General features: G+C 40.5%; 1 protein-coding gene across 1 annotated transcript; it reads right to left on the bottom strand.

The window, feature by feature from the left end:
- Positions 1-4,647: 4,647 nt before the first annotated feature.
- On the bottom strand, positions 4,648-23,936 carry LOC101545280 (ovalbumin-like). Its single transcript, XM_012934259.2, has 7 exons — positions 23,769-23,936; positions 18,276-18,326; positions 17,511-17,636; positions 16,634-16,751; positions 11,559-11,701; positions 9,686-9,841; positions 4,648-5,055 (listed from the first exon to the last, which is right to left on the bottom strand). The coding sequence occupies exons 1-7, from the start codon at positions 23,934-23,936 to the stop codon at positions 4,648-4,650; spliced, it is 1,170 nt and encodes a 389-aa protein (XP_012789713.2).
- Positions 23,937-25,840: the final 1,904 nt, after the last annotated feature.

Here is a 25,840-nt window from a genome sequence, read left to right as displayed (position 1 = left end):
GCGAGTAGGGTGTTTACCTTGCACGCGGCCGACCCGGGTTCGATCCTCGGCATCCCATATGGTCCCCCAAGCACTGCCAGGAATAATTCCTGAGTGCAAAGCCAGGAGTAACCCCCGAGCATTGCTGGGTGTGACCCAAAAAGCAAAAAAAAAAATTAAAAAAATAATGATGCTTAAAACAAAATATATTAATCAAACAGCTCTAAGTTCACATGTAATTTGCATATATTTCAGTGGAGACAGAGACAAGATGGTGCCGACACTGCCCGAACCCCTCGCACTCTCCTGAACCGGCTCATCATCTCGCCTAGACAACACGCAGCCCAGCGCGCCAGGCATGGGACTCTACGAGTGATTCCTGTTGGACATCATCAGCTGTTTCGCAAGATTCGAACAAAATGGTGTCAGCGGGCAGGAGAAACCCTGGTGGCGGCCACAGCATCACCGCCTGCCCTGGCCAGGCTGAGTCGCAGCGCCGTCAGACATACATTCATGGCAGCAGTGCACGCAGTGGCTCATCCACTGCGGGTTGCTGTCAGCCAGCCACCGGGTGACCTGGGACTCTGCTCAGGTGTTCGACCTGGCACAGACCCTCCGAGATAGGGTCCTGCTCTGCCAGCTGCTCAACAACCTCTGGGCACGCTCCATCAACCTCAAGGAGATCAACCTGAGGCCGCAGATGTCCCAGGTGCTGCCCAGAGACACAGGCAGGTGCGAGTTTATCAGTCTGCAGATCGTTACAACATGCTAGTCGACCAAAAGCATACATTCAGTAGACTGGGAACACCTGTAAAGGTGATTACAGGCCCCCCTAAAAGCCTCCATCCCTCTCGAAGAGCCCAACACGGCGTATCAAATATGCCAAGCTACTCGTGGCTTATTCAATATTGCCAAAAACAGTAACAATGATGGTCCTCATTCCCCTGACCCTGAAAGAGCCCCCAATACACCATTGGGCTACACTAGTGTGTGACAGGGACAAATGGAGACGTTACTGGTGCCCGCTCGAGTAAATCAATAAACAACGGGATAACAGTGATACAGTGGCAGTGATACATTTCAGTGTGGGGGCTAAGTCTATAAGAAAATTAATGATGGTCTAGGTGATCCAGAAAAATGTTTTCCCTAAAAATAAAGCAGAAAGAAACAGCCAAAAGAATGTGAGTGTGGAAGAGTAAAAATATAGCAGAAATGGTACACAATAAAGAATATGGAAAAGTGTGTGGCTGTAAGCAGGGAAGTGCTACAGTTTGGAGGGAGAAGGGGAAGGTGCAGGATTTTGAAGAAGGTCCTGAGTGTACAATAACATCAAATCTACAATTACACACTCTAATCAACATGGGGGGAGTTGTCAAAATGGCTTGAATTTTAGAACAGAATAAATTAGAACGATGTACTTGATCAGGTAATGAATTATATCACTCAGTGTTGAATTTGGAAAGTCTAATCAGTGGATTCATTTGGGACTAAAGCCATGAATATTCACATGAAAGAAATAGACTAAAATTAATTGCTGTCTCTTTTTGGAAATAACATTTTTTCCTTGGGTGTAAACAAAGCATCGCATAAGAAAGCAGCACCAGCCAAGCTTCATGATCCTACTTGTTGGGGAGAGCAAGGGCTGATGATGCCCCATGAGCAATGGGAGCCCTTCAGCAGCTCTGGCTGCCACACCTTCCAGAAGCATGTCCTTGGCAGGGAAAGCCTTGGGGAGGGGTACTTAGTTATTTTGCTTATGTTGGAGACACCAATGGCTTAGTCAGTTCATTCTTCTTCAACTATGGGTTCAACTTCTAGAATTTTAGTTCACAAAACCAAATGAATCTCACTTCCTGGTTGCATTTTCTTTTCCCTTTGTTTTCCCCTTGTAACTCACCAGGAACAGGTGTTTTTAAATATTACTAAAAAAATTCCTCATTATTAAAATCAAAAGAAACTCCAAAGTTTACATTTCAACTGTGTTACTCTGTCCTTGTCCTCTGCCTTAGAGCATGAATTGTCTGTTTAGACCTCTTTGGCTGCTTCTGAAAATACTTCATTTGGAAGCAGTGGTGACTCAGGAGTTAGCCTGAACAGTGGACAGTATTGACAACAAATTCTGGGAATGCAGTATTAGGGTGTCTCTAGTTACCTCTAGAACAAAGGGCATGAAAGTTGTTTCTCCAAATCATTCCCACCAGATAAAAGCAAAGATGCCAAATGGCCAAGAAATTAGAATGCAAGGATAATAATTGTATTGTTTGTTTTCTGTTTGTTTGTTTTATTTTGCTTTGTTTAGTTGGGTGCGTGGTGGGCATGCAATCAGTTCTCAGGACTTACTCCTGGCTCTGTGCTCAGGGATTATCCCTGGTAGAGCTCTAGGGACCATGCCAAAGATTGAACTAGGGTTGGCTGCATGCAAGGCAAACACCTTACCCATCCATTGTCTCCCAGCCCGAGAATGTAATTAATGTTAATTGGCATTAGACAACCAAGTTTTTTGAGAACACAAAGGAATGATATTCTTCTCATAGGAAAGGTGGAAAGAAAAGAGGAATAAAACTTGCTATGAGATTAGGAAATATGGTTCAAAAGAAGGTTCTTTGAATCTTTGGGTAGTTCCTGAGGAACTGCACATTTTTGCAGAATGTAATTATAAAGCTATCTTTCCATATTTACTTTTGTGTTAATTTTTGAACCTTCCAGAAGCCCTGGGAAGGTGACAGGACTGAGTGATCTATTTCAGAAGATGAGGCTGGGCTCCAGGAGGTTAATGCCTCACCCCGACTTGAATCTGCTCAATGCCCAGACAGGATTTCCACCTACATCTTCCCGTCTTCCCAATACCAAATCTAGGGACTTTCTATTCCATCCTCAAATGGGATTCCCCCAGACAGGGACTTAAGACTATGAGAGTCAGAGAAAGATTACAAGAGGCAGGAGAGAGAAGAGCCATATGATGAGAAAGTGGAGGCTAAGAGGAGAATGGTGAGATGGAAAAGAATAAAAAATAAAAACATTTATCTGTGAAATTATTTCAAATATAAAATTTCTTTGTAATTTTTATAAATATGACATTCATTGGTAAATATTTTTTCTGAACTGTGCCATTCTTATCTGAGATAAAAGGAAACAATCCTTTTCGTTTTCTTTCTGCTTTAGTTTCTTTTTGTATTTTTTTAAAAAAATTAATTTTATAAAGTAATTCACAATATTTGATTACATTTAATATCTGAACACCAATCCCACCACTAAGACATCTTCCCACCATCATATTTTGGACGTTTCCACCCTGAACCCCAGCCCCTGCCCCACAGCAGGACCGAAATGATTTATTTTGTATTGTTTGTTATGAAAAACTGCTGAGAATGCTACAAAATGTTTCCTTAGAGGAAAGAATGTGAAGATTGTTGTATTTCATCCAGGGGCCATTAAGCCTTCTATGAGAGATCACTAACATGCTATTAAGAGTTTGAGCCTTGTGTGCTGGAGCGATAGCACAGTTGGTTGGGCGTTCGCCTTTCATGCGGCCGACCCGAGTTCAATTCCTTCGCCCCCTCTTGAAGAGCCCGGCAAGCTACCGAGAGTATGGAGCCCTCTCAGCAGAGCCTGGCAAGCTACCCGTGCATATTGGATACGCCAAAAACAGTAACAATAAGCCTCTCAATGAGAGATGTTACTGGTGCCCGCTTGAACAAATCGATGAGCAACGGGAACACTTGCTAATATATATATATATATAAATCTCCTTCTATGATTGGTTGCCTCCTACTTTAAACCCCATCAAATGTGATGAAGTACTCTTGGAGTATGGATAGTATGAGGTACGGTCGCTCAGTCCAGGACCTGCTTTATTTTCAACCTTAGTAGTTTTGGTTTTAAGTCTTAGAAGCAAGACATATAAATATGACAGATAGTTCATAGTCAAGTGTTGAGGCCTTGTCTCAGCCCTTTTGGGTTTGTAATCCAGTCTGTTACGTGCCAGCTGTAAGTTAAATTACTAAACCTAAGTTGGATAACCATTAGGCAATTCATGACAATGGTGAAAATCATATACCCAATGAAGGCTGACACTTCTTACTGATAACATTACATTAGTTGCAGTGAGACATATGTGTTTTGAAAAAATAATTGCATAACCGAAGCACATTTTCTTTGGAAAAGTCATTCAGAGTTTTAGCAACCAATAAACTAGGTTATGAGTAATTTGAGAGCTTCCTAAGAAAGAAGTGTTAAAATAATAATATTTTAATAATTAGAATCAATGGCATGATATTGCAAACTACAACACCCAAAAGGAGAGAGAACAAAAGGAAATGCCCTGCTGCAGGGCAGGGTGGGCAGTGGGGGGTGGGGTGGGGGTCGGGGGAGGGATACTGGGAACATTGGTGGAGGAGAATGGGCACTGGTGGAGGGTGGGTAAACGATCACTGTATGGCTGAAATGCAAACACAAAAGTTCATAAGTTTGTAACTGTACCTCACAGTGATTCACTAATAAAAAATTGAAAAAAATCTTGCTCAACCAAAGTAAGCAAAACCAAGGAGGGATTGGATAGCTGGGAGAAAAACATTAGTTAAGAAGTTTATTTTATCTTTCAGTTGCATCCACTACATGCTCATAAAATTCACCTAATTTGAATCGTCATAAAATTTTTTGAGAACTAATTCAATCCTTTCCTTCAGGGGAGGTGACTCTCCCATAAAAAAGAACCGTTTCCGTTTGCTTGTGTTGGATAAAGAAGAGGAAAGGACGATCCACCTTGATGATTTCAGGAGCTTCCGCTGGGCTCGTCTGATTGGTAAAATCAAACTCTGAGTTCCCTGCAGTAAGGTCTAGCTTGACCTTCTGGATTATCTTGGACACCGCGAGCCCTCCTGCAGAAGTGATGCCAGACAAGTCTGCCTTTGCACTGTCAAAGATGTCTGTCATTCCTAAAGCTTCCAGGATGAAGGACAGATCTTCGTGATGTTCCTCCAGTCGGAGCTGGGGCATGTGCAGTACCATGGCTGTGCCTTTCATCTTGCCTGCACCTGCCCAGTTTTGCAGTTTCTCATAAGAGATTTCTCTAGTAATCTGTGGGAAAGAAAACATGAAGCAAATTAGCTTCATCTGAAACCCAGAAGTTATAGTAAAATGTGAAATAACAGAAGAGTTTAGTGGGGAGGAGTGAAGAAATAGTAGGAATGGGGTGCTTGCTGTGCACCCAGCTCAGTTTGTCACCACATCTCCTATGCTCCCTGGGGCTCTTCCACAAGTGAGTCCTAAGCACCAAGCCAGAAATCAGCCTTGAGCACCATAAGAGTAGCCCCCCCCCCAAAAAAAAAGCAAAACACAAACGTAAATAAATCTAAAAGCTTTGAATGAGAAGTTATCAATAGATAAATCTATCCACTGCCATTTTAGATAGCACATTTTCTCTGAGCCGAACATGCATCATGTGCAAAAATTGTAAGCTCAGTAGGCATGTTTGTAGCCTGTAAGCTATGTCAAGAGACAGCAACCAGGTCAGCAGAGCATTAACACATCAACAATGAAGAACTAAATAGATGTGGGGTATTGGCAGCTTTCTTCCTTCTCTGATCCCTTTATGAAGTATTGGGCTGTGTTGTGATTGTACCTTCCTGTAAGTGCCTACCAGTTTTCGACTGAGCACAGGATAGACTTCTTTGTAACCTGGAATTCTACAGTTCTAACAATGTACATCATTCTGGACTGACCAATATAACTCTCTATCCCACATCTTAAGCCAAAATTCTCATCAGTCAGTCCATCCAGAGACTGGATTTATATCAAAGTAAATTTCTAGAAACAAATCCTCTTAAATCTGAAACAAGAGATTGCAAGAGTCTGTGTTAATGTTTGTAACACCAGTCAGCATCTGCCTGAATCCTGGCTTCCCTGCTCTACATCTTTAAGAAACAGTTTTGCTCCAGATTTGCAGAGTTTTACCAATCAGTTTGAAGGGGGAGAAGCCCCATTCATTTAACCTTAAATCTGCTTCCCTCTAATTTCCTCTTACCAGTTTTAATTCTCCCTCTAGGATTCACACAATGTTAGTCAATTCTTTCTTCCATGTCGCCTCTGAGTATTTTAATGCAACCAACATGCTCCCTAGATCATTGTCCTTTTACTCATCCATTCGCCATCTGACACCATTTCCGGTTTGTCATTCTAGTTATTCTTATGGAAGAAGATTCACATGTTCCATGACTTATTTAAAGTACAAGAAAGGGGGATCAAACCCCCTCCAATGAACTCCAAGCAGAAGACACCACTAGCTGGAACTGACATTCACCAAATGCCAACTTCCTGGAAGGGACCAGGGAGGACTCCTTCATTCATAATGCTGAATGAATGCCACGTATTTCAACAGGAGGAAATCAATGGACCATAAAAACAATTAATCCCTCTTTTTACTCCTTCAGTTTGTTCAGAAAACTGTGATCATTTCAGCCTTTGCCCACTTACCAGAAATCTTAACATTATTCTTAAAGTGTCTCTGTTTGGGGGATATTGTATTTTTAATTTTTATTTTCTAATATTGTTATAGTCTAAGTAACATGGCTATAATAGAGTGAAGCGACATTCCTCCCCACCACCAGCAAAGTTCCCAAAATCCTCCACCAATATCCCTATGTCATTTCTAATTGATTCTGTTTCCACTCCTTCCCCCACTGCTTATTAATCAAGTTTGTATTCCAAGTGCAGGAACTTGTCACTGTCCGATCCTGTTCCCCTGTTTTTATTCTCTGTCTTCTACAGATGGATGACATCGTTTGGTGAAATTTCTCATTTTGAGGAGGAAAAGCAGGAGCTTGGTCACATCCAGAGCTCTCGGGGCTACTTCTGGCTTCTTCCTTGGAAATCAATCCTGGCGGTGCACAGGGGACTACATGCAGCCATCACAATCACGATCACGAAATCCCATTAATCACCGATTTCTCGGGCAGGCCCAGTAACATCTCATTTCGTCCTTTCCCTGAGATCTTAGAAGTCCATCTGGACGTGGCCTTCCCAACGATGTTGCACTGGGGGCTCTTCAGGGTTACGGGAATGAGATCCAGCTTGTTACTGGATTTTGCATATGAATACACCATGGGAAGCTTGCAAGGCTGTCCCATGTGGGCAGGAAACTCTCAGCCATATGTTAGACAAATGTCTTACCTACTGAACCATCTCTCCAAACCCCAACATGTCTCATTTTTATCATTAGGGTCAATTATGTTATATATGCCACTGAGGTGATAATGTAATTATATTTATTATATTATGTGGTGCCTTTTCATTGATCATTTTTTTTCTTTTTGGGTCACACCCAGCGATGCACAGTGATTACTCCTGGATTTGCACTCAGGAATTACTCTTGGCAGTGTTCAGAGGACCATATGGGATGCTGGGAATCAAACCTAGGTAGGCCGCTTGCAAAGCAAGAACCCTACTTGCTATGTTATTGCTCCGGCTATAATCATTAAATTTAAGAGCTGAAAGGAATGCTGTATCTTGCCTACTAACTTGTTTAGGATGTGGACAAATTAAGATAACAAGCATGACTCTTCCATGACCCTAAGGTGATTTTGTGTCAAAACTACACTCAGACTCTGTGTTCACCACCTACAGATCAATGTCCCTTCACAGCCAATGATAATAAAGAAAACTAATAACAATATAACTATCAATTCTAGTAAGGGCAATCACTCACCTTTATCAGAGAGGCTTTACTTTCTCATCCTATATGAAATTGACATCCACAATCCTGTCATCCTCTACCCTTTTCCATCTCTTATTTTATATTATAGTTGCAATATAGTTGTTACTTTTAAGTAGATTTATGTCTCTGTGAAATTTTTATTTTCATCCTTTTACTTAGTGAGTCTAAGATATTTGAACACCAAACAGGATAGACTAAGAAGCCAGAGAACAGGCAATTCATTGCTGTGAAGGTTGAGCTACTATGGAATAACTTGGTTTTCAACATTCTTCCTGCCAGTGGTTACCAGAGCCTGCTATGTTGCCTCATGAGGCTAATGACAGTCCTTATAGCTAAAGACAAAGAAGATCAAGAGGACAATGAGAAGTCTGCCTGAAGAAACAAGTATAACAGAGAACACTGAATAAGTAAAGGTGGAAAAGGGTTGAGGAAAGATTCCAAGAAAGAGACTGAGAATAGATCTGCAAGACTACCAAGAGCAGGAACCCACGATCATGATATGAGACATGAGTGTCCTCATGGGGCTCAAAGAAACTGTATCACGGTATCACTGTCATCCCATTGTTCATAGATTTACTCAAGCGGGCACCAGTAATGTCTCCATCCGTCCCAGCCTTGAGATTTTAGCAGCTTCTCCTTACTCATCTATCCCAACAATAGGAGGCTTTTTTCAGGGTCAGGGGAATGAGATCTGTCATTGTTATTGTATTTGGCATATTGAATACACCACAGGGATCTTGTCAGGCTCTTCCATGCGGATGGGATAGTCTCGGTAGCTTGCTGGGCTCTCTGAGAGGCATATATATATATATATATATATATATATATATATATTTATGATAATGCATCATGTGGCCACTTTGCGGCCGCACAGTCCAGGAATATGTTCACTCACATGTGAGGCTAGAGCGTGGCTCCGGTGGGGAAGTGGAGGTTGGCTGCTGGAGCTGGGTCCCTTGAGGCAGGGAGAGCTTTCACCCACCACCCCCGAGGCACCCCTGGTGTGGACTCCAATGGCCTGGTTATGAGGGCCTCATTTTATGCTCCCTTTTGGGAGAAGCAGCCGTAAGTTCTGGGGGGTGGCCGATGAGGAGATTATCTCCTCATTGGGGCTCAAAGGAAAGGACCAGGAAATAAAAAGCCAAGGGAAAAGACTGGAGTTTTGAATCTGCATGGTTTGCCCTTGACTGTTGGTGGAAATTGATTGAGTTTGTCCACAACACGTTCAAAAGAGTTGTCAGTGTGTTATATTATCAGAAAAGCTGTCAAAGTGTTTTTTTTTCTTTTCTTTTCTTTTTTTTTTTTTTTTTTTTTTTTTGCTTTTTGAGTCACACAGCCTGTGATGTTACTCCTGGCTCATGCACTCAGGAATTGCTCCTGGAAGTACTTAGGGGACCATATGGGATGCTGGGAATTGAACCCAGGTCAGCCGCATGCAAGGCAAATGCCCTAGCTGCTGTGCTGTTGCTCCAACCCTGTCAAAGTGTTTTACATATGTTAATATGTATGTAGAACTGGAGCAATAGCACAACGGGTAGGGCGTTTGCCTTGCACGTGGCTAACCCAGATTCAATTCCTCTGTTCCTCTCAGAGAGCCCAGCAAGCTACTGAGAGTATCCCACCCACACGGAAGAGCCTGGCAAGCTACCTGTGGCATATTTGATATGCCAAAACCAGTAACAACAAGTCTCACAATGGAGACGTTACTGGTGCCCGCTTGCGCAAATTGATGAACAACAGTATGACAGTGCTACAGTGCTAATATATATGCACCAAGGCAAAACATCCCAATAAAGACTAAATACAAAAGGCAGGTCTTTAACAGCCTGGAACATTAGTAGAAGCATCAGTGACGTGTTTGCTTTATAGGGAGCCATTCTGCTTAATACTTTATGGGGTGCATAACTGCGCTAAATAGCAGTGTTTACAGTTATTTTAAATCCTCATGCATAGGGCCTGCTGTTGCAATTGTACTGCAGAATCTCAGTGGATCACCTGTCCCAAGTTGAATTCCTCATGGGGCAGGATAATGATCATCCGCAGGTCATCCTGGGCGTTGGGTATCTCAAGGACCTGGGCCCGAGTCTCCTCTATGAAGCCCAGTTTAAAGTGCCCACACAGCTGCATCATCTGCACCGGTTTGCTTTGGTACTATAGAAAAAGTAAGAACAGTTAAACAACAAAGCCTTGACATGTTTCCGTTGAAGGCACAGGAGTGAGCAGTTATATGTATCCTCAAAATTTATGCACAGTGAGTGGCAAAACCAAGTTTGTCTTTTCACAGCTATCTCTGGTCATTATTCTGATGACTTAAGGGGAAAGGTAGTTTAGAAAAGTAGATACTGAAGCATTTGTCTCTCAATACATTATTTTCATTCAATTGTATAGATGCCCAGAAGCAATTGATTCACTTCAAAGAGTTGGAAAATAGGCACCATCATAGCTTATCAGGATAACTGTTCTTTAAAGTCAAATGGGTTTTATAAAACATAATTTAAAAATCGCTCCATTGCATATAAAATAAAATCTTGGTTAATCTGAACCAAAAAAGCAGATTATAATGCAATTACAAAAGAGCTAACAATATAACAAGATGTCAAGAGAATTTCACATAGTGTGGCAACTTTATGGAAATTCATTTATGTCTATAACCATACTTGGTTTTTCTCTTCTTAATGCTAGTTAACATAACATAAACCAAATAGTCCAGGTGTTTTGTGAAATTGAGATTCTGATTTATTGTTTCCTCGAGCAACTCTGTTAGCTTTAGGGTAGGCTTACTCCTAGTATCACTCTCAGAATAAAATTTACACCCATATCCCTGTAGTGTGTTCCTTCTGCCATTTTCCTGGTCCTTGGAAACACCTAGAAGGATTATTAAAAGTACAAATGCTCAAACATTTCTTATAAATCAGAATCTTCAAAATGTGACCCTAAAAATTGGCATTTTGTAAAGTGGTCATAAAAATCTGCATCATTTCACTTTGTTTTACAACCTCAACATCTGCTGGTAATAGTCTCTGGCAGGATGTACTAGATTTTTCCAGATGTTTCTAAAGCATTACACTGAAGAAGTTTGATCTTTAACATTATTCACTATTTATTTTCTTTACATTAATCATTTTTATTAAGGAGCATAGTTCTTATTTTTATACTTGCCTATGACCAATTTGAAATTAATCCATCATTTCACTACTGATAGTATATTTGATAAAGTAAACTTAGTAAATAGTTGAGGGGCTTCATAAATTTTAGACTCATTTTTACCTTTTAAATGAGAAGTCTTATTTTAGTTTTCGCCTAATATGTAAACTACTTTGGGCGTTCTAAGAAGAAAAGCTGGGGAAACAGAATGGTTGAAGCACAGCCTACAAGAACCGAGAACCTTCTATATGACGGCCAATCTTATTCACTAATTTGCTTTGCTTCACAAAGATACATGCACTTTACAAATGGCAAATGACACACCTGCTACTTCCAGAGTGTCTCTCTGAGTCACTTCCTAGCAACTGACTTCATTTCCAACTTGCATTCACTGAATTACTAGTGATGCAAGCTTAACCCAAGACCCAAAACTAAGTCCAACCTTTTCAAAGTCTCTACATTATACATCCATTTTAATTTTAAAATTGTGCTAATAATGACATCTCTGCTTTCAAAATAAGGATAGAAGCACTATAGGGAATTTAAAAGAAACATTTATCAATCAACTAACTGTATTGTAAATCTACATCTGTACTTCAATGAGTACAAAATTTAACTAGGAACTTGACTTTAATTTGCTTACCTAAAATCAGAAATAATTTTTCATACTTGAAGGGAAACCTTTTAAAGAATTACATTTAAGAGAACAAATTGGAGAGATTACCTCATTGAACCTGAAAGCCATTACTTTGGTGTGTTCTTTCTGAAATGCATACTCTGAGTTCCCTCTGAAGGAGAAAGTACTAACCAGCACCAACTGGTCTGAGGAGGTAAGGCTGCTGGGAGCCAAGATGTCTTTGATTTCACCTTGAGGAAGAAAAATATAGCAAGCACATACCTGATCAGCCATAGAATATGATTTTACTACTATTTATAATCTATCTTTGAATTGGTCTAAGCCACAGTCACTGGTCTTCAGTTAAGCAACAATAACATAGAAAACAAACAAAAAATGCTCTTGGGCATCATTTATTTATAATTCTTCAACAAATGAACAATATAGATGCAGAAGAAACTAGAGTATTTAATCTAATTTACAGCAACATACAAAATTGTTAATGAAATTTACTTGTCTTGCTTTATTATTGAATTCAATACTTTTAATATGTCTTTGTTTCTCCCCGTTTGGTAAAAATAAAATCTTGCCCTGATAATAATTTGGATTTCTGATGGAACAAAAATATAAAAAGACAATTAAAATATTCTAGAAAAAGAAAAAAAATATTCTAGAAAAAGGCAAGATTTTTGTGCATATACTTTAACGTGTATAATCCTATTATATACAGGAATTTTGTTTTTAGCAATTCTGGACATCTAGAAGTTGTAGAATCAAAAATAGTTATGTATAGCAATCAAAATTTAAATGTGTCTGGCAAAAATAAACTCAAAGTTAATTTTATATAACAAATTTATAAAAAGTCTTTTCATATTTAATATAAATATACATATATGTGCAATGTGTTCTGAACAAATTAACAAGGGATTAAGCAACTCTTTGGAAAAATGAACATAGGATAGAAATAGGCAAGACATGGAAGATAAGTATGGAAATATACTCATGCTATTCAGTAGTATATGAAGTAAAAAATATGTCACTATATGTCCAGAATGGGGCTAGGGATATGATTTAGTGGTTTAATTTTCAGCATTTAATTTTCTGGTATTAGGAATTGATATTATGACCAGGATGACAGAATAAACTGTAGTTTTAAAAGTTGTTTTGTGGGTTTGGTTTTTTTTGTTTGTTTGCTTGCTTTTAGTGAACTAAGAAAGTTTCTTTGAAACTTATTTAGAAAGATGTGAGGGAAGACAAAGAAAGAAGCACATGTTTGAGAGAGAACACGGAACACTGTCTTCTCCAGAGTGGAAATGAACAAGCAAAGAAACATACAGACAAGCAAGTGAGATATAAATGTTCGAGGGTAACACAGGCTTGAAGAGCGAACCCAAACTGCATCTTTAATAGGACATTTTTGGTAAAAAGGAATTTGCGAATTATTACAAATTTTTTCAAAAAGAGACAAAAAATATTTTCTCTTTAACCAGCTGTCCTGCACCTGAGAACCTGGCAAACCACCCCAGTACAGAGAATATTAGATAAGGATATCCGAAAGATAGACACGTATTTGAAAGTTTGCGTTTATAAGGAGAGTTATTGAAAATCATCTGGGACCGGAGTGCCGGGTGAGAGGGCTGGAGTGTGTGTTTCATGCAGGAGCCCTGGGTCTGATCACCAGCCCCAGGTGGTCTCTGGCGGACCACCACCCATGAGCATCAAGTCCTTCTCCGTGAGGCCCCTAAAACCAAGAGAAAAATCCATTTATCTATACAAGCTGTTAATTACAGCATTGTATATTCAATAAAAGCATTTTGATAAGAATGGAACTATTTTCAAATTTTTATTCATTTTTAAATGGAAGTAGCTGTTATACAGCTGATGTGAAAATATTTCCATTAGTGAAAAATTATCTTATATCATATACATCCTCTTTATTGGGCAAGATGGCCTAGAATTGAGTGCATGTAATAGAGCTCAGATTCAGAGCTTAAATTCTACCACTTACTAGAGTGAAACCTTGGTTGGCTTATTTACACTTTCTAGGTTTCATTGATTCTTCAGTAAAATGATAATAGTACCTAACTTATAATGTCTTTGGAGGATAAAGTGAGATAAGAAATGTAAAACGCACAGAACATGGTGTGATAGACTAAGTATTGCAAGAATATTTATTACCACTATTTAACTATTTAACAATTTCAGAAAAACAAATGTGAAAGGTGTGCAGTTGAAGTCAGCATGCCTGATTAATTTATAGAACAATTAAGCTACCCAGTTAAGAGGCAGTTTATAGCTAACTAACACATTAACTATTATCACTTGGTTTTGTGACATATTTCTAGTAGTACGCCCTATACAGAAAATAACAGATAGCTGGCTTGATGGTTTGCATATAACTATTACTCAGCAATGATTTTCAAACCCTGGCATCCCATATGGTCCCCTGAGTACCTCTAGGAGTAATTCCTGAAAGCAGAGTCAGAAAAAAAGCCCTGAACACCACTAGGTGTGGCCAAACAAAACAAAAACTGAAATAAAATCAAACATAACTGGAACAGAAGATTTTCTGCTTTCTATGTATCCTTACCTCCCATGAGTCAAATTAATCTTGAATCATAGATTTTCATTTATGAAAATATTGCAGATATAAAATATTAAAGACATGTCTTTATATCTCAATACATAGCTGTAGAATTTCTGATTTTCCATCTCAAAAAAGAATGTCACCCTTTTTCATATCCTATCTAAATGTCTATTTGAGGGATCGGAGACATAGTACAGCAGATAAGTCTTTGACCTTGTAAATAGTAAACCCAGGTCCCATCCCCAACACTGCATAAGATTCCCTGAGCCCTGCTAGTAGTGATCCCTGAGCACTGAGCCAGGAGTAAGCCCTGAACACAGCCAGGTGTGGCCTAAAAAAATAGTAATAATAAGCTTATTTGAAATGGATCATAAACTAAATGTAAACACTAAAGCATTAAATCTATTAGAGGAAAGCAGAAAAGATTATCTTTGAAATCATAGAATAAGCAAACATTTTTAGAGAGTATACTGAAAGTACACCATAAAAATGTTGATATAATAAATTTTTGAATTATCAAAAATTAAGTTTGAGGAATGAATACACAGGATACAGACTACTAGAAACTGTGAGTAACTGACAAATGAACTCATTTCAAAATATGAACTCAAAAATATTGGAATCTAGAATATATAAAGAATTCCTGCCACTCAGTTATAAAAGGAAAGCAAACCAACTGGAAAAGGAACAAATAACTGGGAGAGACAAGTCATCAATAAAGGTATGGCAGGGCCCAGCAGACAATTGAAAACAAGATTCTCAATGTCATTAATCATAGGAGAAATGTGAATTAATTTTACCTTTTACCACACATGTAAGTGCCAAATACTTACAACACCAAAAAATAAGAAGATTTTTGACTAACTAGAATGTTCTTATATTGCTGATGATAATGTAAAGTAGTTTGACCACTTTGGAAAACTATGTGGTAGTTTCTTAAAAGTTAAATATAGGACAGGAGTGATAGTACAGCAAGTAGGGCATTTGCCTTGCATGAGGCCGACCCGGGTTCAATGTCTAGCATCCCCTGTGGTCCCCCAAGCACCGCCAGGAGTAATTCCTGAGTGGAGAGCCAGGAGTAACCCCTGAGTATCGCTGAGTGTGACCCAAAAAGAAAAAAAAAAGTTAAATATTGGAATTGTAGAGACAGTACAAGGGTTAAGGTCTTTGCCTGGCACTCAGCCACTCTGGTTCAGTATATGGCACTGTAGGATAACATTGCCTCAGGTAGTTTAGGTTTATTGGGTTACTCCCATTACAGTGCTCCCATTCCTCTTTGTTTATTTGTAGCTTCTTTCTTAGTGTTCTGTTGGCTTGTAAATATTGTTTTTCTCTTCTCCTTGAATCCTTTGCATAGTTTATGTCCTTTTTGTATGGACACAGGAAGACTTAGCAAATGCTATGCTAAGCGATGAGTTGTGTGCTACCCTGGCATCAAGATGGGCCTGGCCAGAGTGCCTGATGCTTAACTATAAGAGCTTGATCATGGACAAATGTTGTCATGATCCAAACAGTGATAACTAGATTTGGACCCTGCTAGGGTAAGGAATGATTAATCTGGCCTGAGTGCTGTGGTCTGAGTCTGTGGCAAGATGTTGCCAGGAGAGCTGCCTTGCAAGCCTCAATGTATCTCTTGCTATGTCCATACAAAAATAACTAGTATTAAGATGTTAATAAGTGTTTGGACTAAGGAAAGGAAAAACACCTTAAGAGTCAGGAAGGGCTTTGGAATGCCCTGCCCTCAGGAAGGGCTTTCTTATGTTGATTTTGCTACCAGGCTGGGTGTAGCCTAGAGGGCAAGGTGGGAGAGACAAGTAGGAGGGAGAGACTAGAGAAGGGAGAGAGGCTGGAGTTGATGCAGAGAGAGGACAGAGCTGGGAGTGCGGGAGATGAGAAAGATGGAAGATTGAATAAACGATAACTAATCAGCAACCAGCTTGGTCCTCGTTCTTCCCTTGCCGGTCCTTGGCCAACGGCCGTCCCGATCCAGCCCATACACAGCAGTTCCAGAGCACTGAACACGGGTGGTGAGACACAGCCGCCTGGAGAACCCGTGAGTGCACACGCCCCTTGGCGTGCTTTAGTTTTTTACATGGCACCACATATGGTCTCTTAAGTAGCTCCAGGTATAGTCCAAAGACAAAACAAAGTGAAAAAAGTTTATTCTAGTCTAGAACTTATAATTCTGTTAGGTGTTTATACAAAAGAACTGGAAAAAATATGTAGAGAACACGATTTTTACAACAATCTTTATAACCATTTTATTTCTAATATTCCCATACTAGAAGTAAACAAATGCCTATTGAAGAAACAGATAAATGAAGGTGCTATCGACATTGGTACATACCATATTACTCCATTTATTTGGATTTTAGATGAGGCAACATTAATAATAGAATAAAAAATATGGGTGCTTGGAAACAGACATGAGATCTATCAAGGTAATGGCAATGGTTTATGACATGATATGCTCTTATCAGAACTGTCCACCTACAGTTTTTAATACCTGAGCATTTCCCTGAATGTAGTTTATGCCCCGTTAAATGAAGTAAAAGATGGAAGAGGAGAGAAGAGAGAGAAAGCACAAATTTCTTACCTTTTGTTTTCTTTTCAATCCATGAGTTAATATACAATCTGGACTTTTCTAAATTATTTTTGAAATCCAAATTTTCAGGTTTCAAGTTGTATAATTGTTCAATACAGTCTAAATATTTCTATGAAGTGAGCAGAGGGGGAAAAATGACAGAGGAAAAATATTTCAATTTTTCGTTTAGACCATACATAGTATTGAAATACAGGTAAATAAATAATTATATAAAACACTGCTTTACTGGATTAGGTGCCAAGTAATAAAAATGTACACATTTGTCATGCTTGATAGAGATAAATATAATTAGCAAAGGCATTTTCTTTTCAGTTCCTGAGACTATACCTTATATCCATAACTGTTCAATTATGGCAATTAGACTTAGAATAATAAGGGATCCCCAATCTGGGATTCAGGATATCAGTTTCTCTTTTATTACCAAAATATTGCCAATGTTGCGATCGATTTTAATCATACACAGTGTAAAATGTATGCTTTCTATATAATATTTGGGGTGTATGAAACTTGACTCTGACAAATTAGCATCTGGAAATCAAAATCCCAAACACTTCTATACTTTCTTTTAATCACCATGAAATATACAGTTACAGAGTTGTTCTTGATTGGGTTTCAGCCATACAGTGTTCCAACACCCTTCCTTTCACCAGTGCACATTTCCCACCACCAGTGTCCCCAGTTTCCCTCAAAATATAATGCGAGCCCAAAATATATTGTATCATTTCCATGCAGGATCTGTCTATCTAAATAAATCTCCCTTCTACTTTCCTACGTTTTCAATAGCACAGATGGCACTAGAACAAATTTAACAAAGAACAAGAAGGGAAGACTTCTGCCTTACTTGTGGAAACACGCAAGTTTCACTCACCGGGAGGAAAGGATGGGCTTCTCCTGCAAACATTCCACTCGCCATGTGGAACCGGCTGTGGCTGGCCTGGTTGATCTCGGAGAGGAGCGCAGAAATGCCCGTGTGGACCTCTGTGTCTTGTGCACACTAAGTTGAAGTTAGAAAGCACTTGAAAGTGAGCACGACAGCTATACATATTAAAGTGAGCATGACAGCTATACATATTTAAAAATAAAGATCAAGTGACTCTCAGGTTTACTAATACTTTGAAGACCATTCAACCACTTGAATTAATTAAAATGTATGCCTTTTGCTGAGCTATATTGTCCAATCATGGTTGAAGGGATCGCTCGGGATGGGAGATGTGTGCTGAAAGTAGATAAAGGATCAAATCTTCTCAGTCCCTGTATTGCAAACCATAATGCCCAAAAGAGAATAAGAAGGAAATTGTCTGCCATAGGGGCAGGGGTGGGGTGAGGTGGGGGTGGCAGGAGGGATACTGGAGACTTTGGTGGTGGAAAATATACACTGGTGGAGGGATGGGTGTTTAAGAATTCTATGACTGAAACTCAATCATGAAAATTTTGTAACTAGATCTCACAGTGTTCACTTAAAATATATATATATATATAAATTTTAAAAATAGCAGCTGCAGGAGTTTGTATGCATTTATAGACTTCAAGAATATCTAGGAGAAAAACTCCCCTGCTTAATTGTATTGAATTTTTAGTCCTTAGGGAACCAAATATGCTCATAATAATAAGAGCAAAGTACAACTACATTTACCTTTGTGTTGGTTGAATTTGCAGTCATTACAAAGTCCTTCAAGTGAAGTGCCTACAATGAAAAGCAAACAACTATTTTCAAAAGCTATTCAAATACCACTTCTGCAGATAGACGGTGATACAGGAAATCATTTGCTTGCTGTAAATGGAAACCTCTTACATTTTTATGAACCATCTATTACTTGCCCACCTTTCTCGTCTCAGTTTATTAGCTTTGCCTGTCATTCTGGGGAGAAGAGGGATATTATTTCAAAGAGAAAGGTGAATTTGATAAGTATGTTTCATGCGCTTACGTGAGAATCTGAGTGCTGGACGTAAGGTGTGGCTATTAACTCCTGCTGTGGTGGGGGGGGGGAGACTCGACCCCCACCAGCGGAGCAGCAGGGTTCCCGGGTAGTTTATGTGAAGTGGGGAGAAGAGAGGTGGCAGCAGGGAGGAGGAAATCTACCTTTGACTTATGTCATCCGGGGTAGTGTCTGGGAGGTTCAGGATGGACAAAAGTCTGCCCTTGCCCTGCAGGTACCGACCCTGTTGAGCTGCACCTGACACCCCCTTGTTCTGCGTGGAGTGACAGATGATCCCTGCCACCTGATTTCCCGGGAAGCCACAGGCACGTGCTAGAGCGAGCAAGGAATGGCTCTGTGCAGGAAAGGAAAGTCAGTCCTAAATCTTACCCAGGCCATTTGGGTCCTTCGCCTTTCCCTCACAGAAAAGACTTTCAGGAGAAGACAAGTAGTGAAGAAAAACAAGCTTATTGGGGAAATAATGGGAGGTAAGAAGAAAGGTATATTTAGAGATATTCTCAGAGAGAACACGAGTTTCTCCAGTGTGGAGAGCGCCAGGATTCATCCCAAGCAGGGGTGCGCATGGCAGGAGGGGAGACCCAAGCCAGCCCGTGAGAGCCTCTTCCTCTGCTCAGCTCAGTTATCTGACTTTTCCCAAATTGCCTCCCCCAGTCTGCGGTTGCCAAGGGAAGAGATTGAAGCATCTGCTGGTCTTCTGACCTTCTGTGTATAGCCTGTGCTCCAGGGGTGGAGCGTCTCCTCACAGGGGTGCAGACATCCAGAATCCATCACTGCTCGGGCCTGGAATTCTGTATCTCAGTGGCTTTCCAGGTTCCTGAGATGGATCTGTAGTGCCAAAGGTCTCCATGCCTTCGGGATGGTTTAGGTTTCAGGCATTGCTTGCCCACATGTGTCACCCAGGGCCCCTTGTCTTCCTGCCTGTAACACTCTTATATGAATTTGATTTTTCTTTATAAGTCTTTGATAGAATGGAAGATGAACACTCTAAAGGATGCTTAAAAATCAACCTAGCTTACTCATTTGTATTATCAGTGAATGATGCCTGTGTCTACATTTCCATTTCTAAGACATTGTAGAGGGCTGCAGAAATAGCACCATGGTGAGGGCACACGCCTGGCAGGAGGCAAACACTGGTTCTAGCTCCTGACTCCACATCATGCTAGACACAGTCTGAGTGATCCTTGGGAAGGGTCCAAGAAGCACAGCATCACGGGGCCTCATACTGAAAAAGTCGGAAGACCCCCACTGTAGAAGAAATATAATAGGAGTCCATAAATATTTGTCAACATAGAATAATTGAGGTGATCAATGGACCTTTGTATCATCTGTTGTTCACTGAGAAAGATGATATCCCATCACTAATAGCATTGCAAACCAAAGACCCCCAAAAGAAATGGGGGGAGGTGTCTGTACAGAGGCAAGCAGGGCTTGGAAGAGACATTGGTGACATTGGTGGAGAGAAGGGAACACAGGTAAAGGGACTGATGTTGTATGCCTGAAACACAGTCACGAATAACGTTGTGAGTCACAGTGACTCAACACATCTTTTAATTATTTTTAAAAAGAAATAATGTGTATTATAGAATGGATGATTATTTTGAACTATTTTCACGAACTCTGTATAATTCAATCCTCATAGAATTCCCTGGAGATCACAATAGCTTCTCTCCACTGAGTTACTATTTCTTATTGACTTAACTGTTACTGTATTTCTCTATGACCTTCATCAGAGAACAGCGGAAATAAAATATTGCAGCTCTCTTCAAATACTTAAAGCATCAGTGCATGGCGTGGAGAGATGATAAGGAGGACGTGGGTTCAGGGATGATACAACTTTTAAAATACACAGGAAATAGGGTTTAATTTGAAGGTATCTTTTAAGAACTGGGAAATGATCAATGAGCCACGGTTGTGCAAAGATAGACTTTGGCATAAGGCAAGGAAGAACTTTCCAAAACAGACTGGGTGAATGTCAATATTTTACCACACATCTTTACGTTCTGCCTAATTAGAGTCCATCATGGCAGCTGAGGAACAGAAAGTGGGAATTGAATCTCAGGGTCCTTTCAAGCTCTGAGACTGTTGATCCCGTGGGGACTCAGCATGGAGACACCCCTCCTTCAGTCAGTCATCATCGCCATCAGAAGCTTTGTCAGGCCTATGCGTGATTTGCTGGATTTCTCAGCTTTTCCTTCAGTATTTGAATGTCCTGGCAGAGAGCCATGAGGAGAGAGGCAATAAAGGATTCTGCTGGCCTTGGTCTCGGCTGCGTCTCTGAAGTGGGCTGGAGCCCTGTCAGCCCTCTCCTCTCCCCCTGAAGCAGCTGCAGGATGACTCCAAGTTCTCATCTCAGCTGCCTTCAAAGGCGTCACCCCTCTGTGTCTCCCTCCCTACCTCTTGGTCTTCCTGAGCTCCTATCACGGACAAGTTTCACTTGGGACCTATGCAGGGAAATAAGATAAGAGCTTCTAAATTTAATTTTTCTTGAGTCTAAATTATACCATTAAGACCAAGTAGGAATCCTCAAGAAGGGAGTGAAAAGAAGGGGCCAGTGAGTAGAACCACAGGGACAGAGGCCTGCCTGCAGGACAGATGGGGCCAGTTCTGTCCTCCCCACTGGTTTGCTTTTCATCTGAAACAGATAAAATAATAATAATAACTTTAGGGGCTGGAGCAATAGTACAGCGGGTAGGGTTTTGCCTTGCACGCGGCCAACCCGGGTTTGAGTTCCAGCATCCCATATGGTCCCCTGAGCACCGCCAGGAGTAATTCCTGAGTGTACAGCAAGGAGTAACCCCTGTGCATCGCTGGGTGTGACCCAAAAAGGAAAAAAAACAAAAGAATAATAATGATTTTTTAAGCACAGTATGTGCATAACACCCAAAGACAGTAGAAACAAGGGCCAGGATGACTGGTCCATGGTAGGGAGCTGGACACCAAAGCAAGGAGAGAAGCCAGTTAGGACAGAGAAGGGAACACTAATGACAATGATAGTAGGAAATGATCACTCTGGACACAAAATGAGTGCCGAGGGAGGTAAAGTGATATGCATGATACCCTTTTCCTAACACTATTTCAAACGGCGTTGTCTAAAATAAGAGAGAGAGAAAGAAAGAGGGAGAATTAATAAAACTCAATCATGAACAACTTTGTAACTGTATATGTCATGGTGATTAAATTAAAAACATATTAAATTAGCTATAATATCACAATGCAATATCATATCAATAAAAATGCCAAAGAAATACAAAGTAGAACACTGTGCCCAGAAAAAGGGTTGTGCAAGAGGGCTAACTTGTAGAAGCACCTCGTGTGTCTGAACAAGTATTTTCTCTGCTTTGGGGATGGTAGTTTTGGAAACAAAGAAAGCAATCTATTCACTGTTACAGCTTTCTTTGAAGCTTACTCCTTAAAATTACTAGTGTTCTACCCAAAAAAGCTAAGTGGAGATATCAAAGTCAACCAATACATTCAGAATTTGACTCCAGCATTTCAAATTTGACTTCAGCATTTTCAAACTCATTTTCTCCCCAGTCCTGTCCGGGTAGAAAGTGCTTCACTAGTTCACCATTTTCCTTGCAATAAGCAGAGAGAGGCTTAAGGCAGGCTGAAAAAGTCCTACTAAGAAACATTTCTTCCAGACACCACAATTATTGGTTGAGTAAAAGCCCTTGTGATCTTCTCAGAAGTGCAATTACACAGATTACAAATCCTCCCAAAATATTCCTACGTGCTGGATAATTGTTTGTCTATTTAAGCAACAGTCACTGAGTCAAAAATCATTTCCCAAATCTTCCCAAATGCAGGTCGCTGAAGGAACTGAGCATTTGCTTATTGCCAGACATAACTTGGCATGATCCAGAATACTTCTTTTATTATGTTGTCTGACCTGAGTGATCTGGCTGCATCTTACAACAGACTGTTTTTAGCTCACTTAACTAAGAGTTTTGTTTGAGAAAATGTTAGACTCTCCAAAGCCCCTGTAGTTTCCCTTACCCTGTTTTCCCTCATGTTCAAATCATCATCACCATTTTTCTGGACTGTATTTCTCTATCCTGTGACAACAGAAACCAAGTAAAATGGAACCATGGTTCGTCCTTCTCTTTTATTTATTTTTTTGGAGGGCAGGGGAGCCGCACTTGAAGTTTCTCAGGGCTTACTCCTGGCTCTGTGCTCAGGGGTCACTGCTGGTCAGCTCAAAGGACCATATGGGTTGGCCATGTGCAAGGCCAGCTCCCTACCCACTCGACTATCTCTATGGCCTTTTAAATTCAGTTTGAGTTTGTTCTTAGGACATGGTTGTGTGACAGAAGAAAGAGAAAATGTAGGATCAACCACTTTCAAGACATGCCAAAGTTTGGAGAAACCAAGTCCTGTGACTATGACTAACTACTACCAATTCCCACTCTTGGCTGCCCCAGTTGATCAATAACTCATTTGCATTTCCTCCTCTCCAGCTGAAAGGAGCCTTCCCCCGACACGACACTGTGAACAGGCTCGAGTTTGAGATCTCTCCCTTTCCTTTGTTTCAATTTGCTGGAGCAAATAAATTTCTCCATGTTTAAAAAAAAAAAAAAAACTTGTGTTCCATGATTGACCTTGGAACATGTGGGGTGAAGTGTAGGCACCAGAGTAGACTCTTAATGAGGACCCCTCCTCTGGGAGAATATTAAAGGTTCTAGCATTGGGGGGCACAGAGGGATAGTACAGCAGATAATGCTCTTGCCTTGCATATGGCCAACCCAGGTTTGATTCCTGCCATTTCATATGGTCCCCCAAGCACTGCTGGGAGTGATTCCTGAGTGCAGAGCCAGGGGGTAATTCTTGAGTATCACAGGGTGTGACCCCAAAGCAAAAGAAAGAAAGTCTGGCATTGGGAAAGATTTTTGGGTTGCTGACTTAACAGCAAGAGATCCTGGGAAATTCTGGAGAACAAAGGTAGGGCTGGAGGCGGGCAGTCCTGCTCTGGGTCAGCAGGCCATATTGAATGGGTCCCTGTTTAAAAGATCAATCATCTTCGTCCCTACCCCTCCAAAGACAGCAATGAACAAAATCTGATCCTCCACATCTTTTATTGAGAAAGCAATATGGTAGGTAACAGAGTTGGGTGGCTGTGAACTCTCCATAACATAATGGAGCTGGGAAGCCCTAGTCTTTTAGATGTGGCTGAACGTGCTTTTGTAACGTACCTTTTCCATCTGAGAGGCACTGTCACCTCTGGCTCCCAGGAGGATCACTGCCAGGGCGGAGAGGAGACTTAAGGGCGCAAGGAAGAGATTCTCCACCGTGTGGTCCTGGTTCATCTCTTTAAAGACGTCAAAGCAGAACTGTGCATTTACGGCACTGAGTGAGTCCATCCCTCTAGTATTGTCTGGAGGTGTGAAGACAGGATAGTTGAGTCAACTTCAGCATTTCTCCTTTGACTTGATGATTGACGGTTAGGTAGTATGCCCCCAAATATTATGTAACCTTGCTCTGCATCTCTCCTTCTGGTTGGTGTGGCTCCCCCTCCTCAAAACTACTATTTGGGGAGAGTCTATATAGACACTAGGTGATTTATTATTTTGAATAGATCCTATAGATTCTATGATACCAGGGATCAGGATTTGGAAGACTCAGGATGCGAAATTTAAAGACTCATTCACAAAAATATGTTGATTCCTCAGGTGGGATCCCCTAAGACTGAATGCCTCCTTAAGAATGAGCCAACTTTATCCCCCAAATACAAAACCATTCATTGAAGGGATATATGCACATCTATGTTTATCACTGCATTTGTACAATAGCCAAACTGGAAACAACCCAAATGCCCAAATACAAATGAATGGATCAGGAAGTTGTGATGTATATACACAATGGAGTATGATACAGTTCTAAGAAAGAACAAAGTTATGCAATTCGCAGCCACATGGACGGAACTAGAAGGTATCATGCTGAATAAAGCCATTAGGAAAGATACAGATGCATCATAATCTCTCTCACTGGGACTTAAAGATACACAACAAGGTAGCAACAAAGGTCCAAAGGAAATATAACAGGAGAACTAATCCACACAACTGAGTTGGTGGGGAGCATTAACAGGGAGGACCATTGGAGTGCTTGATGGACGGGAATGGGTACATGGCTGATGGATGCAGTGTTGGAGGTATGTGCATGAGAAACCACTACTAACATTATTATAAACCAAATAATCTCAATCCTTTTTCTTAAGTTTTAAAAAAGAATGATACAGCTATCCATAGAGTAAAATTGAGAACCTAGTTAGTACCCAGGTGCACAAGTGTCCCCTGAAGTACGCGTTGCACCCTTGAGAACCTTTCTAGTCTAACTCTATCGTGGCTCAGCTTGCATTATTGAGGGTTTGGGAAACAGCAGACTGTAGAACTGGGTATCTGGTGACTGTACTGCTCTTGGAGCTTGCACTTCAGGTACATTAAAGAGCTTCCAAAAGATATTGAAATTACAGTGATATTCCATGCAACTGCTTCTGATGCAAATGTTACATCTCAGACTCAGGAAAATCAGTTTCCTAGAAAAATGTGTGACCCACCTGCATATTTTAGAAGCGGGAAGGTATACTCCCCACGGTAAGGCTTTCAAAACAAACCAAAATAAACCTTGAAGTTGCTAGTTTGAGGTGAGGATAGACATAGAATAGCCATAGTTCTTTCATCTAAAGTGTTTAATTTATATAATGTCTTGCCAAAACCCAGAGCCCAACAGCGCTTTTTCCAAGCCTAGAGGTTTGGTGCTACAAAAAAATCGCTTTGAGAATTACTGTGCAGAGAAGAGCTAGCTACAGTAAAGGGCTGGGTGAGTGGGCACTTCACAGGGGCCAGAAATCTTACCTCTTCGACAGTGCTTATCTATTGCCTATCACCTGACATATCCCAGATATGGAAATCGGTGTGGAGGGAGGAGGGGGGGCTGTGGAAGGGAGTGTGAGAAGAAGGTCAAGTTCACAAGAAACCATACATAGATTTAAGGACCTGGACCTACTTTACAAAGTTTGTGAGACAAATTTTTCCCTAGCCCTCAACACAACTATTCAGGAAACTGAGCCCAGGCAGCTCACAAGGCTACCCTAAAATCAGCAAATATCCTCTGACAGTATCAGGCCATTTAAGTTCTGTCCAAAATAAACCCAAGAAACATGCTTTCTCTGGTGAAGAGACATATAGAAGCATCCAGCCTTGAGTCTTCCTTATAACATACATCTTTCAAATCAAACTTTAATTCTTCCTAAAGCTTCACTAAATAA

This window comes from Sorex araneus, chromosome 2 (assembly GCF_027595985.1).
Source record: "Sorex araneus isolate mSorAra2 chromosome 2, mSorAra2.pri, whole genome shotgun sequence".
NCBI lineage: Eukaryota > Metazoa > Chordata > Mammalia > Eulipotyphla > Soricidae > Sorex > Sorex araneus.
Note: the sequence above shows the minus strand (reverse complement) of the source record. Positions and strands in the feature narration are given on the sequence as shown.